Source organism: Artemia sp. Qi Xiang Cuo, chromosome 3 (genome assembly GCF_049724085.1).
Source record: "Artemia sp. Qi Xiang Cuo chromosome 3, ASM4972408v1, whole genome shotgun sequence".
NCBI classification, from domain to species: domain Eukaryota; kingdom Metazoa; phylum Arthropoda; class Branchiopoda; order Anostraca; family Artemiidae; genus Artemia; species Artemia sp. Qi Xiang Cuo.
In genome coordinates, this window is record NC_142796.1 from 78,680,204 (window position 1) to 78,694,588 (window position 14,385).

General features: G+C 36.0%; 1 protein-coding gene across 1 annotated transcript in view; it reads left to right on the plus strand.

The window, feature by feature from the left end:
- Gprk1 (G protein-coupled receptor kinase 1) overlaps positions 1 to 14,385 on the plus strand; it is a 327,272-nt gene that overhangs the window by 128,847 nt on the left and 184,040 nt on the right. Inside the window, exon 4 of the mRNA XM_089086349.1 lies at positions 11,470 to 11,540. Coding sequence (XP_088942475.1) covers positions 11,470 to 11,540 — 71 coding nt within the window. The remainder of the gene's footprint in view (positions 1 to 11,469; positions 11,541 to 14,385) is intronic.

A 14,385-nucleotide genomic window follows, 5' to 3' on the forward strand; every position in this document is an offset into this window, starting at 1 on the left:
TGCTTTCAATAAAAAATTTTTCGAGATATTACCATTTAAATGTAATACCTCCCTACCCTCCCCCCTCTGGATACCACCTTGATAGGATACCGTCTCAGCTTTCATTAGAAAAATAATTTACTTAATAATTAACTAGGTCACTATCAAACAGTTCGTTCTAACGAACTGTAAGTAAGGAGCGACCCGGCTCAATGGTAACCGAAACTCTAGAAAACGGGTTTTTGATACCAATAGATACATCAAAAGAATCAGATTTCAATTCTGAATTCAAATATCTAACTTTCATCAATTTTAGTGCTTCTCATCAAAGGTTAAGCGCCTGAGAAAATTTGGCTGATTTTCAAAAAAGGGGGAAAGACCCCCAAAAAATTATAGAACCTTAATGAAAACCACACCATCATATTCAGCATACCAGAGAACCCTCCTCCAGAGGTTTCAAGCTCCTATCTCCAAAAATGTGTAATTTTACATTTTTTTTGTCAGAAGAAAGATCACTGATGCGTGTTTATTCGTTTTTTTTTGTTTTGTTTCCCATGGTTTAGATTAATGATCCATGGGTTCTATAATATAATAGGAGGACTCACTGAAATCGAAATTAAAATTTCTAGGGCTCTTCATAAGCGACCGAAAATGGAAGATAACTAGGCACCCTCTCACGCTCATTTTTTCCCTTAAGTTACTCAATGAAAATTCTGAGAGGATTATTTTTCTCGGCAGTGTTGAGAAATATGGTGACTTAGGCTTTGAGGATGATAAAGTCTACTAAAATTCCTAGGGGGAGGGCTAAAAGTTATGAACTTTACCCAATGTTAACATATAGTATTGGTTATTGGGAAGTATACAGAAGTTTTCAGGAGGGTTTTTTTTCTGGTTGTGGGGGGGGGGATGGGTCGGGGGTTATGTTGGAGGATCTGTCCATGAATGAAGTTTTCATGGGGGAAGGGAAATTGCCATGAAGGGGGCGGCGGACTTGCCAGCATTATTTATTGGTTATTGGGAAATATACAGACATTTTCAGGAAGGATTTTTTTTCTGGAGGGTGGGGCTGGAGGAGGGGGTTACTCGGGAGAATTTTTCCGTGGAGGATGTTTCTTTGGGGTAAGGGACATTTCTATGAAGGGGGCGCCGGATTTCCAAGCATTATTTAAAAAACGATCAGAAATTAAATTAAAAAAAAACAAGTTTTTTTCAACTGAAAATAAGAAGCAACATTAGAACTTAAAACGAACAGAAATTATAACGTATATGAGGTTCTCCCCCAAGTCAATTCCTCGCTCTTTACGCTACAGGTTTTTTTTAGTGCTTTCAAAAGAGCTATCTATTCTAATTAAACGGTCTTTGTGATTCAGGGGTTTGTTAATTTTTTTTTTTTTATTTTAACGTAAAGAGCGTGGTATTGACTAAGGGGAGAACCCCCTTATATACGTAATAACATATACGTAATAAAAAAAAAAAACAATAAAAAAACAAGCGATACGGCTCAATAGTAATCGAAACTTTTAAAAACGGAATTTTGATGTCAATAAATGTATGTTTATAATGCTGATTCTAAATATATAAATTTTATTAAGTTTAGTATTACTCATCAAAAACTACGAGCCTGAGAAAATTTACCCGATTTTTTAAAGAGGGGGGAAACATCCCCTACAAGTGAAAGAATTTTAATGAAAATCACACCGCCAGATTCAGCGTATAAGAAAACCCTATTACATAGGTTTCAAGCTCATATCTGCAAAAATCTGCAACTTTGTATTTTTTGCCAGAAGAAAAATGTACGAATATAGAAGTTACGTAAGTTAATTTGTAAATTACGTCATAACCAAACTTAGAGACATCCATTTAGCAAAAGAAAAGTAAAATTCTTATGCAAATTTTTTTTACTTATTGACTGACGGTGAGCAAAAATAAAAGCTGCATTAACTAAAAACGATCAGAAATTAAATAAAAAAAAACAAGTTTTTTAAACTGAAAGTAAGGAGCGACATTAAAACTTAAAACGAACAGAAATCATTCCTTATATGAAAGGGGCTGTCCCCTCCTCAACGCCTCGCTCTTTACGCTAAAGTTTGACTCTGTCTCACAACTTTATTTTTTTAAACAATAAAAAACTTTAGCGTAAAGACCGAAGCTTTGATGAGGGGACAGCCCCTTTCATATACGGAATAATTTCTGTTCGTTTTAAGTTTTAATGTCGCTCCTTACTTTCAGTTTAAAAAACTTGTTTTTATTTATTTAATATGGTTCAAACAAACACGCAAAATAACGTTAAACAGCTTATTGTTCCTTGAAAAAAATTTGAGGGAATGAGTAAAGGGGTACAAAGACAACAACAAAAATGTCGAAATTATTCAGATATACCTCAAATTATTGGAAAACTGAGTCATATTTTCGCCGTGGCATTCAATAAGATCCAAAGAATCTAATTAAAAGGGAGCACACACAAAAGACAAGTTAGGCCAGTAGCCTATGAGAAATCGCAAAATAACCAAGACAATGAACAAGTCCTAATGGGGGGCCCTGGGTCTATCAAAATATTTCAATGGTTTCCCAGGGACTTTGATATCATTTTCTTCTGTCTCCACTTTAAATGAAAAAAATAATTATCTTTTTGGCATCCCTGCTTTCAAAAAAAAAAATGAGGTACTATCATTTGAAAATGATAGCCCCCTAACCCCCCCCCCCTATAAGCAATAATTTACAATTTATTTATGAATCATATTTTTGGGGTAACTTCCGGTTCGATCTTTAATTCCCTAACCTTGTACTTAGCTTAGTCTATAGCTAAATTTTGTCTCAATAAAAGGTTTTTTTTTTTTTTTGGGGGGGGGAGGGGGGGGGGGGTAAAAATGCTTCAGAAAGAAGATTATATTTTCTATCAGGCGTTCAACAATTGAGTATTAAACATTAAGAAAATCTTATCTAAAAACAGCAAAAAAAAAAAATCTGCAAACTTACAATTCAGCTGTAGAAACAATCTGTCGGCTGTCAATTTCAAAATCCAACTGAAGGCTGAGCTGTATAGTAGTTAATGCGTTCTATAATTCTATTCAACTTGAAAATAAATTCTTGACTACGAATGATGTAAGAAATAGCGATTGGGAAACTACATTCGAAATGATTTAAACTCATTTCATAAAGACGATGCTTTTTTTGTCAACATATTAAGAACTGTGTATATTGTAAAATTTGCAATTACATATTGCATCTGTCTGGTTTTTATGCAAAGTAAGAAAAGAGACGAAAATTAATGAACAAGAGAGAAGAATTATGGTATGCAAAGTAATATTTGGCAGGGAAAGTCATTGGTGATAAATCGCTAGGGATGGCACCGTGATTGCGTGATTTTCGGTGATTCGGGGAACCAATTTTTTTTCGGGGAAATACTAAATAATTCGGGGATAGTGCAAGCTCTGGTTGATTTCTAATCAGGAAAATCGAAATACTAAACCACACGAGAAGGAAAAGCTCCGACTTTGCGGTTGACTCAATAAAGAATTGCCGCAAAATTAATTTAAAGTCGACCAAACGCCGCCGCCTCTGCCGGCGGCGGCGTGCCGGCGGCGTTACGACACTTCGGCGGCGTTCGACCAGGCCTCTCGTCGGCGGCGTTCGGTCGATCCGCCGGCGCGGCGCCGGAGTCTATTCAGAACCATACTTGACCACATTCATCACTGTTGCTTTTAATGTCCTAATCTTGGTTCAGAGTCTTATCTTCTTATTCTTCCAAACTTTTTTCGACTGTGAAAAAACACCCTGGGTCTTGGCGACTTCTTCAATGCTCCCACCGTATTTAGTAATAATACTACCAAGGTAAGGGAAGCTGTCCACTTGAAAGGACTTCCCGCTACCCAACATCACCTCTTCATCTTTACTTAGCGACTTAAGTCTTCTTAGAATTAAATTTCCAACCTATTCTTGCACCCTGAACTGCAACATTTTGCTGACATTTTCATCTTGCTCATAATCTACAAAACTGATGACTAAATAGTTCTGAAGACTCTTGCACTTCTGAATTATTGATCTAAGAGTGAACATTTGGTTGACCTATCCTATCCCCTTCCTAAAACTGCATTGCTCTTCTCTTAAAACTTTATCTACAGCAATCTAAGTGTAAAAAGTATCATCATACTAGGTAATTTGCGTCCTACAAAAACAAGCTAATGCTTCTATAATTACCACACTCACTCTTATCCGCTTTCTTATAGAGGGGTTTAATTCGATTCAAGGGAAATGAGAAATTCCTGGGAGGGTGTAAAGAGGGAGGCTTCGAATAGTTTGGCATGGACGAGGAGCGTGCGTAGATGTGTTGGCCTCAGGTGGCGTGGTGCTGCGCTGAGTTGTGGGTATTATTAGTATTAAGTTTAAGTAAAATTTTCCTATATATTGTGACGAGTGCTGTAATTTGTTAATCTTGTATGTTATTTGTGTACATGGCCACATTTTGGCTTGATATACACGTTATCTTATCTTATAATCGCTAGGTACGTCCACTTTTTCAAAAAATATATTCAATATCTTTGGTAATTTATGTCCAAATTCACAACCACCGTATTAAAAAAAAAAAAATCATTTATCACACTATCATCATCTGGGGCCTTATTATTTTTTAATCCTTTCGGTAATGTCACTCATTCTTCCTCACAAAACAAATGTCCTTCCGCTTCCAAAGAAAGTTTTTTGTCCGTTGAAAGTTTGACTTGATTATTCGTTTTGATTTTTGTCTTTTGATGTAGTTCAACATTTCCTGAAAGTTTCAACTTTATACCCTTAGCTGTTCCCGAAATGTTCCAGGTACACCCTTTTGACAACCTGCATACACATAGTGTCTTGCAATGTAGCTCGACATCTACATTAGCACTCCCTGAAAGTGTTCAACTTAATGTCCTTAATCGCTCCTGAAATATTGCAGATACGCCCTTTTGACAACCTTGTTACACACAGTGTCTTTGATTTTATTCAACACCCCCCCCCCCTCAACATTCCATGAAGATGCCAGCTTAATATCTTTAGCTGTTTCTGATATCTTGCAGGTGCTACTCATGTGACAACCTGGATGTGCATAGTATCTTTTGATTTTGTTCAACATCCCCCTCAACATTTCCTGAAAGTTTCAACTTAATACCTTAAGCCTTTGCTTAGGTATTTTACATGCTAAACCCTTTCATTGTAAAACACATGCTTAAACCAGTTGTCGAATTGACATTAATTTAGGCCGTTGACCCAGGACCTGTGGGGATCGTGCCATACCCAGAGGCTTTTTTTTACTTAATCTTTTGACTATTTTGAAGAAATTTGCTAGCTAAAAGTTTCTCTCGGATGTCTTTGGAGGTTACAAGGGGGTTGGGTGACAAAAAAGAGAAGGAAGGGTGCTTTTTCCCCTCCCATCACCTTTGACTCTGAAAAATAACGCACGAACTTTCAATATCTAGTCGAATGAGCCCCTTCCCTTCAACCACTCCTTCTATATGATTCGGTTCTGGGGGAAAAATACATCTAAGCCTTATGGCTATTCAATACAGGCTATGTCAGAGCATTGTCTCTGATTTGTGCCTGCACTGCAACTACCAAAAAAATGCATCTCTGCTTATGGAGGTCATTTTAATCAACAATTTAAGTGTACAATTTTACTGAATTTTAGATATATACGGTTCTATAGCTTACGCCTAAAAATAATTAGAAAAATCAGATTTTATTTTCACAGTCCTTCATACTTCAAGACTTTGTGAATAATTTGGTTTGTATTTGAATTACTGTGATAAATATAAAGGATTAAATTTTTGTTACCCTCTGTACATAACAAAACTGCACCGATGAGGAGTACAAAAAAAGAAGAAAAATAAAAAACTGAAAAAAAAATGTACTGTATAACTAAAATAATTTGAACTTTTAATAGCTCATTCAGCACGTTTCAAATACTATTAGACGTCACAACATACAACACTTGGCACTTGCTCAGCAGGAAATTGAAAATTCTATTGCGGCGGCCAACAAACCTAGATGACAGGTCATCCCGTTTTTGACAATTGAAGGCCTAAATATCTAAGAAAGCGGTCCTTGGTCCAAATATGAGAAACTCGGTTTTGTCAGAAGCCGTGGAAAGACCAATTCATTCAGTTCAGAGCAAATAATATCAAAGGTGCTCTGAGGGGCTTCTAGATTAAGAGCTTGGAGAAGCAAATCGTCTGCGTTTGACAGGTGATTTGCATCGCTAGATTTCTGAATTACGATGGAACCTGTCGACTGACCACTCTGACAACGTCATCAAATATTGCAGGAAGTAGAATGGAACATTGCTTAACACCACACGGTACGCGAAAGGGATTTTTAACAGCACCCTGCAAATGCATCGGGATTAATGCCTTCTGATACCTGTTCCATAAGCAGGCGAATACAAATGGATTACGCTTCTAACGAGGGAGAGTAGGCTATTGACTAGGAGTGAAGAACGTAGTTAAAAGCCTTGGAAATGTCGATGGCATAAACGTGAAGGTTACTTTTTGACTTTTTATGCCTTTTAAGGATAGCGAGAAAAGTTAACGGGAATTTGCATGCCAAGTCCTTCATGAAAAACAAATTGATTATTTCTGTAGACACACGTTTCATTACAGATAAACTTCTCACGAAGTTTTCCCATAGTCGAACATACAGTTATCGGTCTGTATGGGTTGTAAGATTTAGGATCTTTTTGTTCTTAAGAATGCACGTTACAAGACCTTTACTTAGCGCATCAGGCATATACTGCTGGGCGATGAATGCCTAGAATGAAATGGTAAGATGTTCTGCCATTTTAAATGTTAATTAAATGTATGGGCTGCAGGCCGTCTGAAATCGTTGTTTTGCCTGGCTTTAAATGGCAGATAAGTGCTGGAGTAGATGCCCGTGATATCTTAACAAAGTGTTTTGGGGGGTCTAGTTTCGCGAAGTGACCCAGAAGCATTGTAAAAATTTGTATCAAGAACAGATGTATCATCAGAAAAATAGGAGGAGAAGTGATCTTCCCAAGAGATCTGTTAACTGGATTGTCCTCCTATGAAGAAAACGAGGTAACTTTTTACATGCAACGCTACGTCAACCGGGGATTATTTTTAATATCCCGCGAAAGATTAGATATTTGATGTCGTTTCCACTGCCCTACAGTTTTTACATAAACACGCTTCGTAGATTTAACGATTTGAAATAAACTACCTGACTTTGGAAAGCCACAATTGACTCAAATGTAAAACCAGAACTTATGTCGATGTTTAGCCCTTCGGGGGTTTTGCCTGGCTTTAAATTGCAGATAAGTGCTGGAATAGATGCCCGTGATATCTTAACAAAGTTTTTTGGGGGGTCTAGTTTGGCGAAGTGACCTAAAAGCATTTTAAAAAGTTGTATAAAAAACAGATGTATCCTCAGAAAAATAGGAGGAGAAGTGATCTTCCCAAGAGATCTGTTAACTGGGTTGTCCTCATATGAAGAAAACGAGGTAAGTTTTTACATGCAACGCTGCATTAACCGGGGATTATTTTTAATATCCCGCGAAAGATTAGATATTTGATGTCGTTTCCACTGCCCTACAGTTTTTACATAAACACGCTTCGTAGATTTAACGATTTGAAATAAACTACCTGACTTTGGAAAGCCACAATTGACTCAAATGTAAAACCAGAACTTATGTCGATGTTTAGCCCTCCGGGGATCGGCTTCTTTACTTTTCGTGTCCTCACTCGAATTATGGCTGAAGGAAGAGAAGCCAAGGTGGCGATCTTAATTGAATGAACTAGATTGGCTACATAAAAATCCAAATCCAGAGTATTCCTATTAATGGACGTACATTGGAAATGAAATGCTATCCAGATTTTCGACTACGTAAAATGTAATGTGCTTCCATGCTGAGAAAGATCAAGGACGATTCCAACATGACTTGGAAAGACCACTTAGGCTTTTTCACATAAAGATTAATAGGAATAAGTAGGCTAAGTCGAAATTGGAAAAAATAAGTGATTGCTAGTAAGGATGTCACATGGATCGTTGGCAATGGTACCCTGCATATATGGAGTGTCTTTAAGGCCGAAATCCAGGATGAAAGTGGAAACGGGATTGTCTCACTATTTATCATGTTTATTTTTTCCTTAATGGCAACTATTTATTCTAAAGGCAAGACATTTGTTAATATTTTGATCGAACAAAAACATCTACTAAATAAAAGGAATGTTTTTTATTTCCTCTAATGCTGAGTAAACCGTTAACAAACTCGGTCGGTAAGCCAAGAGTGAATCTTGGAAATGGAAGGCAAAACCCTAAAAGCAGAATTTTGGCAACAATGTATGCATTAATATTTCATTTTTATGCTGTTTTACAGTATATAAGATTCATTAACTGTAAATGAAAAGTTAGTAGCATAAGATAATTGGCATAATTTCAGATAAAGGGTGAAACAACCCCCTAGAAAGGCTTTTTTCTCGATGAAATTCCGCCATCAAAGTCAATAGATCAGGGAATAGATGATACTAGAATCTATCTTAAAATATCAGAAATTTAATTTTTTTCCTGAGAAAGGTGGTCACAGGTGCGTGTTCACTTGTTTTTTTTTTCTCTATTCCTATGTCTTGATTTTATTTAACAGGGATGATGGTATAGAGCCAGCACGGTTGTTAGAAAGTATTGAGGGAGGGAAAATTCGAGTGGAAACAAAGTTTTAAATACCTTTATGAGTAAGAAAAGAGGTTGCGCCGTAGCAATGTCTTAATTTTTTCAATTTTGTGCAAAAAATTATGAAGGTCTTTCCTGAATAGGGCCGAAATGCTGCCAGGTAAATACGATGATTATTCAGCAAGTATCGAGACAGATTGCTGCAACTCAGAAACAACTTGTTTAATAAATTTAGAAATTTGGCTACTTTTCAACTGAGTCCCTAGCAACATTTACACACTTGTTCTAATTAGTATATGGCTCTGACCATTTAAATTGTTCGGGTTGATCTCGGAGCCACTTTTCCACCTGATTTATAACTTTTTTTACTTGGGTCGAAAATGGTTTCGCCGTGGCTCACATTATCACGGATTGCACCTTTAGTCGATGAATTGGCCACTGCAGTCCAAATCTCAGGGTTGCCGCCGGTGACACTTTAGTGTCACTTCTGACACTTTTTTTAAATGGCACTTTTCGGGACACCTGACACTATTAGGACACTTTTTAGCAAAAGTGTGACTTTTTCTGCTAAGTAGCACTATTTTACAAAAAACGAATTTTTTCAGACAAAAAACGGAAGGAAAACTGTCAATTTAGATTTGCATCGATATCCTTTTTCTGTCAGTTAAGATTCTTATCTTAACTCCGCGTGCGGCAATTATTGGATGCAAGAATCTTTCTGTGCGGTGAAAAACGTAAACGTGTTTTGTCTCTCTCTGTGTGAGAAATTTTTATATTCTTATTCTTATCACTGACAAGCGAAGATCAACCAGTGATCTTCGATACGAAATACTTGGCAATGAAGAGGACAGAGACAGACATTTAACTGCAATGTGGTGGAGAAGCCTTCAATTGTTTTCAGTTGTTTGGTTCAACTATTTTGTGTTGTTGCAATAATTTGTTGTTTCATTGACGATAAGTCAGTCAAGTGGTTTGTAATTCTTGAATTTAATTTTAGCGCCACTATGTTAATAGCTGTTACTATGTTAATCAGTCACTGGGCCAGTGACTGCTTAACTTTACGCGTCTTTTCATCAATTTCCGTGACTGGAGCTCTTGAAGCCCAGTGACTGAAAAGCTCACTGGTGACATTAAACAACGACTCAGCAAAGCAAAACATCCACTTAGCTCACTGGTGTCCCACAAGAATATCTAGTGACCTCTTCAGTGACTGGGCCAGTGACGCAAAAATTGCCTCTAACATTTCCGTTCATATTTTTTCTTTGAACTCTTGACAATGGACAAATGAATAGTCATACATAACCATCATGCTAAAAAAAAAAATTGATACCAAAACTTCCATTATCTTAAATCCTATACAATCATTAGCAAAATCACAATCTAATTTCCCTTTTTTTCTTACTTAAATTTATGTTACGTTATTAAATAAATTAAATTTGGACGCACTTCCTCATTTTAGTTATTTCATTCCACTAATTTTTGATTGTAAATGTGCTTTCACGCTAATACTCTAAATGCTCGTGTTTTATTATAAAGGTGCTTTCATATTGATACTTAAAATGCTAGTTGACTGTTCCTATGCCCTAGTCCCTGGAGACATCTTAAAGAAAAATTTACCGGGAGTGGCGAGAGTTCTCGTGAAACTTATTCTATTCAGGTTGTGATAAACAGAATAGATGATATAGCTGTCTTATTGTTTTTCCACTAATTTTTGCCAAATAAATTATTTGAAAGAGTTAGTGTCTGAACCACTATTAGTTGTGTTTATCATAGGTTCATCAATAGCTACGATCTATGTTCGTGGCATTCTCTTCAGCATTTTCGGAGAAAAGATAAGTTTCAAGCTCCTGAATGCATTGTAATAATCCAGATAGTCCATTTTATGGAAAAACTGGATAAAAAACTCAATATAGACGAGAGTTGCTGTCCCTTTTTTTCCGTTTTCTCAAAAGAAAAAAAACTGAAGGTTTTTCTTCTTTTCTTTTTCCGTTCCTTTTTCACGCTATGAACAAAAACGGCTCGGAAAAAAAAGAGAAGAAAGTACTCTGTGGGACGAGTTCCCATTTTATACAGTAAGCACGATTTGCGTTTTAGCGGGTTTTTAGGAGGGGGCTGGAAAGTTGACAAGAGTGGAAGCGCTGTGCAAAGCCGGAAATCAGCACCGACTAAGTAAAATCAAAATTTCTTTTTTATAGTGTATAGATGGCATTAGATCCGACATTTCATGTTGGAGAACTTAAAGATGCGGGAAATCACGCGGGGGTGATCCCAAACGGATTGTCCAATATTTTCAATTTGAAAAGCTTTTTGATATGAGCGCAAGTGACGCGATGCGTCGCGAGTGGCAAATTTTTGGAAAATGACACTTTTTATACAAAACTGACACTATTTTGTCACCCAAAGGGGCACCAAAAAAACGGGCTGAGTGGCAACCCTGCCAAATCTCTTGAAAGGCTGTTGTGAAATATAATAAATGCAGGTAGTGTCTGGCTACATTTGTTGAATTCTAGAATATTCTAGAATATATATATATATATATATATATATATATATATATATATATATATATATATATATATATATATATATATATATATATATATATATATATATATATATATATATTTATTGTAGTTTTTCATCTATGAATTGTTTATCTTTAAGATGTTTGTTGCATCCCTTTTTTCGTTAAATCAAATTTTGTCAAACCGCTATGAAATATATTTACTTCTGGATCCTCAAGCCAGTCCTGCGCGTTTTTCTTCTTGATTTTTTCTTTCGAGGGAGACAACAGTCCTGATTAATTGATTTTTTTTTTTAAGCATTTTTTTCTTACAGGCTATTTACTTTTTAAAGAATTCTGCGGATCTTTAGATGAACCTGTACCTCAGCTGGAATTCCTTAAAGAGGTGAGTGAATAAAATAAACTTTCAACCTAATATATTATGCGGTGCGTATGTCGTTCATTATTTAATAAAAGCTTTTTTTCGGCAAGGCCAGACTTAGAGCACCCCATATGTACAGCTTTTTTTCACCCTCTGATGGGCTATAATGAAAAGACTGTTGAATATAAAAATTATTTCATTACCAAAATGATGCACAATCAAGTTTGCTTCTCTGCATGACCACTATGACGATTGAAGTACTTGTAATATCACTAAACAAGCTTTGTAATGCTCCCTTCATAAATGTCGCCGCCAATTATTTGAAATAAGTTTTCACGGTTCCAAGACGAAAAAAGTGTATTGCTTGCGGAGTTTGTGCAGCCGGTAACAACGATTATAGTAGATTCTTGCCGTGAAACTTTGCAACGCCTGCGGAGATCTATTCTAAAAAGAAATAGCGACATGCTGATCTATAACATTTTCCGTCCTCACTGTGCTTGTATAATCCAGCGGCTCCTTGAGCAATTTAAAGGGGATATTTTATATCATCCACCTTATTGTTCCAACTTAGGGCCAATTTACTTCCATCCTTTCCATGAACTGAAGAAGTGGCATGGGATGCAATTACTTCCAAACTGACTAGGGGTTCAAAGGGGTTCAAAGGAACCATCACCACTTGCTTAAAATAATTTTTGGCTTCCCTTTATGAAGAAGACCGTTCTCACAGATATGACAAACCGTAAAGGGGATTATGTGCAGAACAAACTTGCATGAGAGCACAATTGATGCTCTGGTGTTCAGAAGGTTTAGGAAGCGGTAGCCCTACTCTTGTTTATACTAATTATTGTTTTTTATAAGTTTAAATTATTATAGGACTTAATTTCTGCTTGTCTTAGGATTTAAAATGGCTCCTCACTTTTGTTTCAAAAACCTCTTTTTTTTTCAGAAAAGTGTTTTCTATCGCTAATTTCTGTTTGTTTTTAAGTGGCATAGTTTTATTGTTGGTTAATATTAGGAATGTGTGTATTTTTTTTAAAGTTCTTCTGCTTAAGAATTAAAACGATGGATTCGAATCTAAATCTTGGATAGAATTTAAGTCTTCAGTCGAAATTTTCAATCGGCTGTATTTTTGCGCAATAAATTTTAAATGACACTTGATATATATTTTTGGATGGATGGGAGGGGATTAATATTCATTTGAATTGAAACTCTGCGTAATTTGTAGTCTTCTAAATAGCTGAAGCCATCCTGACCCCCATCCCGCAGATACCCTTGAATAGAAACGGATCTTAATCCATCATTTTATGAAGAGACTATATTTTACTGTAAGTATTTGTTTGAATAAACGCATCTCGAAATCGTTTATTAAAAAGGGTTCTATTTTGTTGTTTGTAAAAAATAGGTACGAGTCAATACAGCTGGATTTGTTTTTTTAATTTCTTTTTCTCTTAATTGAGGTTCCTTTGGTCCTAAAATCTGATTTGTGTGTTTACATTGCCTGGAATTTAAAAGCAGATCATTATAAAAAAGTTCAATTTATTCGGTGTAAGAATTGGTATAATCTCATATATCTTCAAAAACTTATTGTTCTCGTTTAAGTCCCCTTGGTCCAGTTTACTCTGGACAAATTACTCGAATTATCCACGCCGATTGGAGAAAAATAATGTTTGGCTCCGTTTGTGTGTCCACGAATCGATACAATCCATTTTTTTTAACATTGTTTTCCGCTTAGTTCGTTTGTCTCACAATATATGTCCATTAAGTTGCTAGCCTATTGGAGACAAAACGAATTCAGGCCTATTTTGGGCGTCATGAGTCAAGCAACTATTATTTCCATTGTTGTCAATACAACGTTTGTTTTCATTGAGCCTTCTTGTCTCTGTCTGAACGCCCTGTATGTATAAGCCTATCTGAGAAAAACAAAATTTGTTGGGCCAGTATCAGCTGTCACACAGCGATGCCACTAATCTTCAAAATACGAGCATATTATATTTTCACTGAGGTCTTCGTGTTCTTAGTCGTTCACTGAGGTTTACCTGGCCCTGTCTGCTTGCCCTGTCAGCTGCAACCCTATCAGAGACGAAAAAAATGGGCCCATTCTCGGTAGTCAAGAACTGACACAGGCAAAGTTAGTTTCCAATTTGTCTTCTTCATTTAGCCATATGCTTTTATATGGCTAAAAAAAAACTTATGAATGTCATTCTCATGTTGATTGAAAAGACGAAGTTTAATGCTCGTTTTTGTGTATACTGAATGTTTTAGTTTTTTTTTTTTGGTCTGCAATAACAAGAAACATTCAAAGCCAAGTAACTGGGCTGACAAAAAGTGTTACTAGTGTTACCTAACTGATCAGAAGTAAAAGTTCTGGACGAGTTTTGGGTGAAAATTTTTTATTCAAGTTGGATGTGGGTCCCCTGGATCCAATAATTCATTTATATCGGTTTATGTCTTTCAAGCTAAGCTTTTTAATCTTTCTTTGGAAGAACCAATATAAAATAGACCAGAAAGTTTTGGCAGTCTTATCTCTCTACCTAAGCATAATGTTCCCCAATCTTTCCTTAAACACAATGTTCGAAGCCCCCTTGCGCTCCCCAAACACTCATTGAAAGTTTTAGGTCAGTCCACCAGTCATGCTTGTGATATTATAATAATAATAATAATATATTGAAAACCGGTCGTATACAGTAAATGTACAATGATAGAGTATAAAAAAATGCGAAAAGAGGAAACATAAAGAAAACATACTAAAAAAAAAATAACAACAAAAGCAGCAACTTCTTAAATAATATACAAAATAGGACGAAAAGAGGAAACAGAAAGATAACATACTCAAAAATTACCACAGAAACAACAACTTTTTCGAAAAAAG